This window comes from Neopelma chrysocephalum, unplaced genomic scaffold (assembly GCF_003984885.1).
Source record: "Neopelma chrysocephalum unplaced genomic scaffold, ASM398488v2 Primary Assembly neopelma1_87433, whole genome shotgun sequence".
Classification (NCBI taxonomy): domain Eukaryota; kingdom Metazoa; phylum Chordata; class Aves; order Passeriformes; family Pipridae; genus Neopelma; species Neopelma chrysocephalum.
Genome location: NW_020916805.1, coordinates 1 through 411, shown reverse-complemented (window position 1 = coordinate 411; position 411 = coordinate 1). Strand labels below are relative to the sequence as shown.

Here is a 411-nt window from a genome sequence, read left to right as displayed (position 1 = left end):
ATAAAAGGGCCCCCCTGGTTTCCTGGGCCCCTCCCCCGGTTCAGGGGACACCCCACCCAGGTTTTGAACCCCCCCATCAGGTTTTTGGGGCCCCCCTTACACGTCCTCAGGGGCGTAATCCACGTCCTCCTCCTGGTCCCTCTTCCTCTTCCTCAGCGTCTCCTCCACGGGCAGGAAATAGGCCACGAACTGGTTCCCCTCCTCATCCATCATCCCCCTGGGGGGCAAGGGGGGTCAGGGGGGCTCGGGGGGGCCCGGGGGGGGGGCTCAGGGGGCGCTCAGGGACCCCCCCAGCACCTGATCATGGCCTGGGACATCATCTCCAGGGCCGCGGCCCCCGACGTGTCCTTGGGCGCCGGGTCCGAGTCGAAGATCACTTGGGCACAGGGGTTGATCCACATCTGGGGGGGG

At 67.6% G+C, this 411-nt stretch overlaps 1 protein-coding gene across 1 annotated transcript; it reads right to left on the bottom strand.

Annotated features, from left to right (window-relative positions):
* Nucleotides 1–61: 61 nt before the first annotated feature.
* Nucleotides 62–405, bottom strand: LOC113979685 (RNA polymerase II-associated factor 1 homolog). Its single transcript, XM_027706997.1, has 2 exons — nucleotides 298–405; nucleotides 62–217 (listed from the first exon to the last, which is right to left on the bottom strand). Exons 1-2 carry the CDS (start codon nucleotides 399–401, stop codon nucleotides 97–99), a joined length of 225 nt encoding a protein of 74 aa, XP_027562798.1. The 5' UTR covers nucleotides 402–405; the 3' UTR covers nucleotides 62–96.
* Between the last annotated feature and the right edge of the window lie 6 nt (nucleotides 406–411).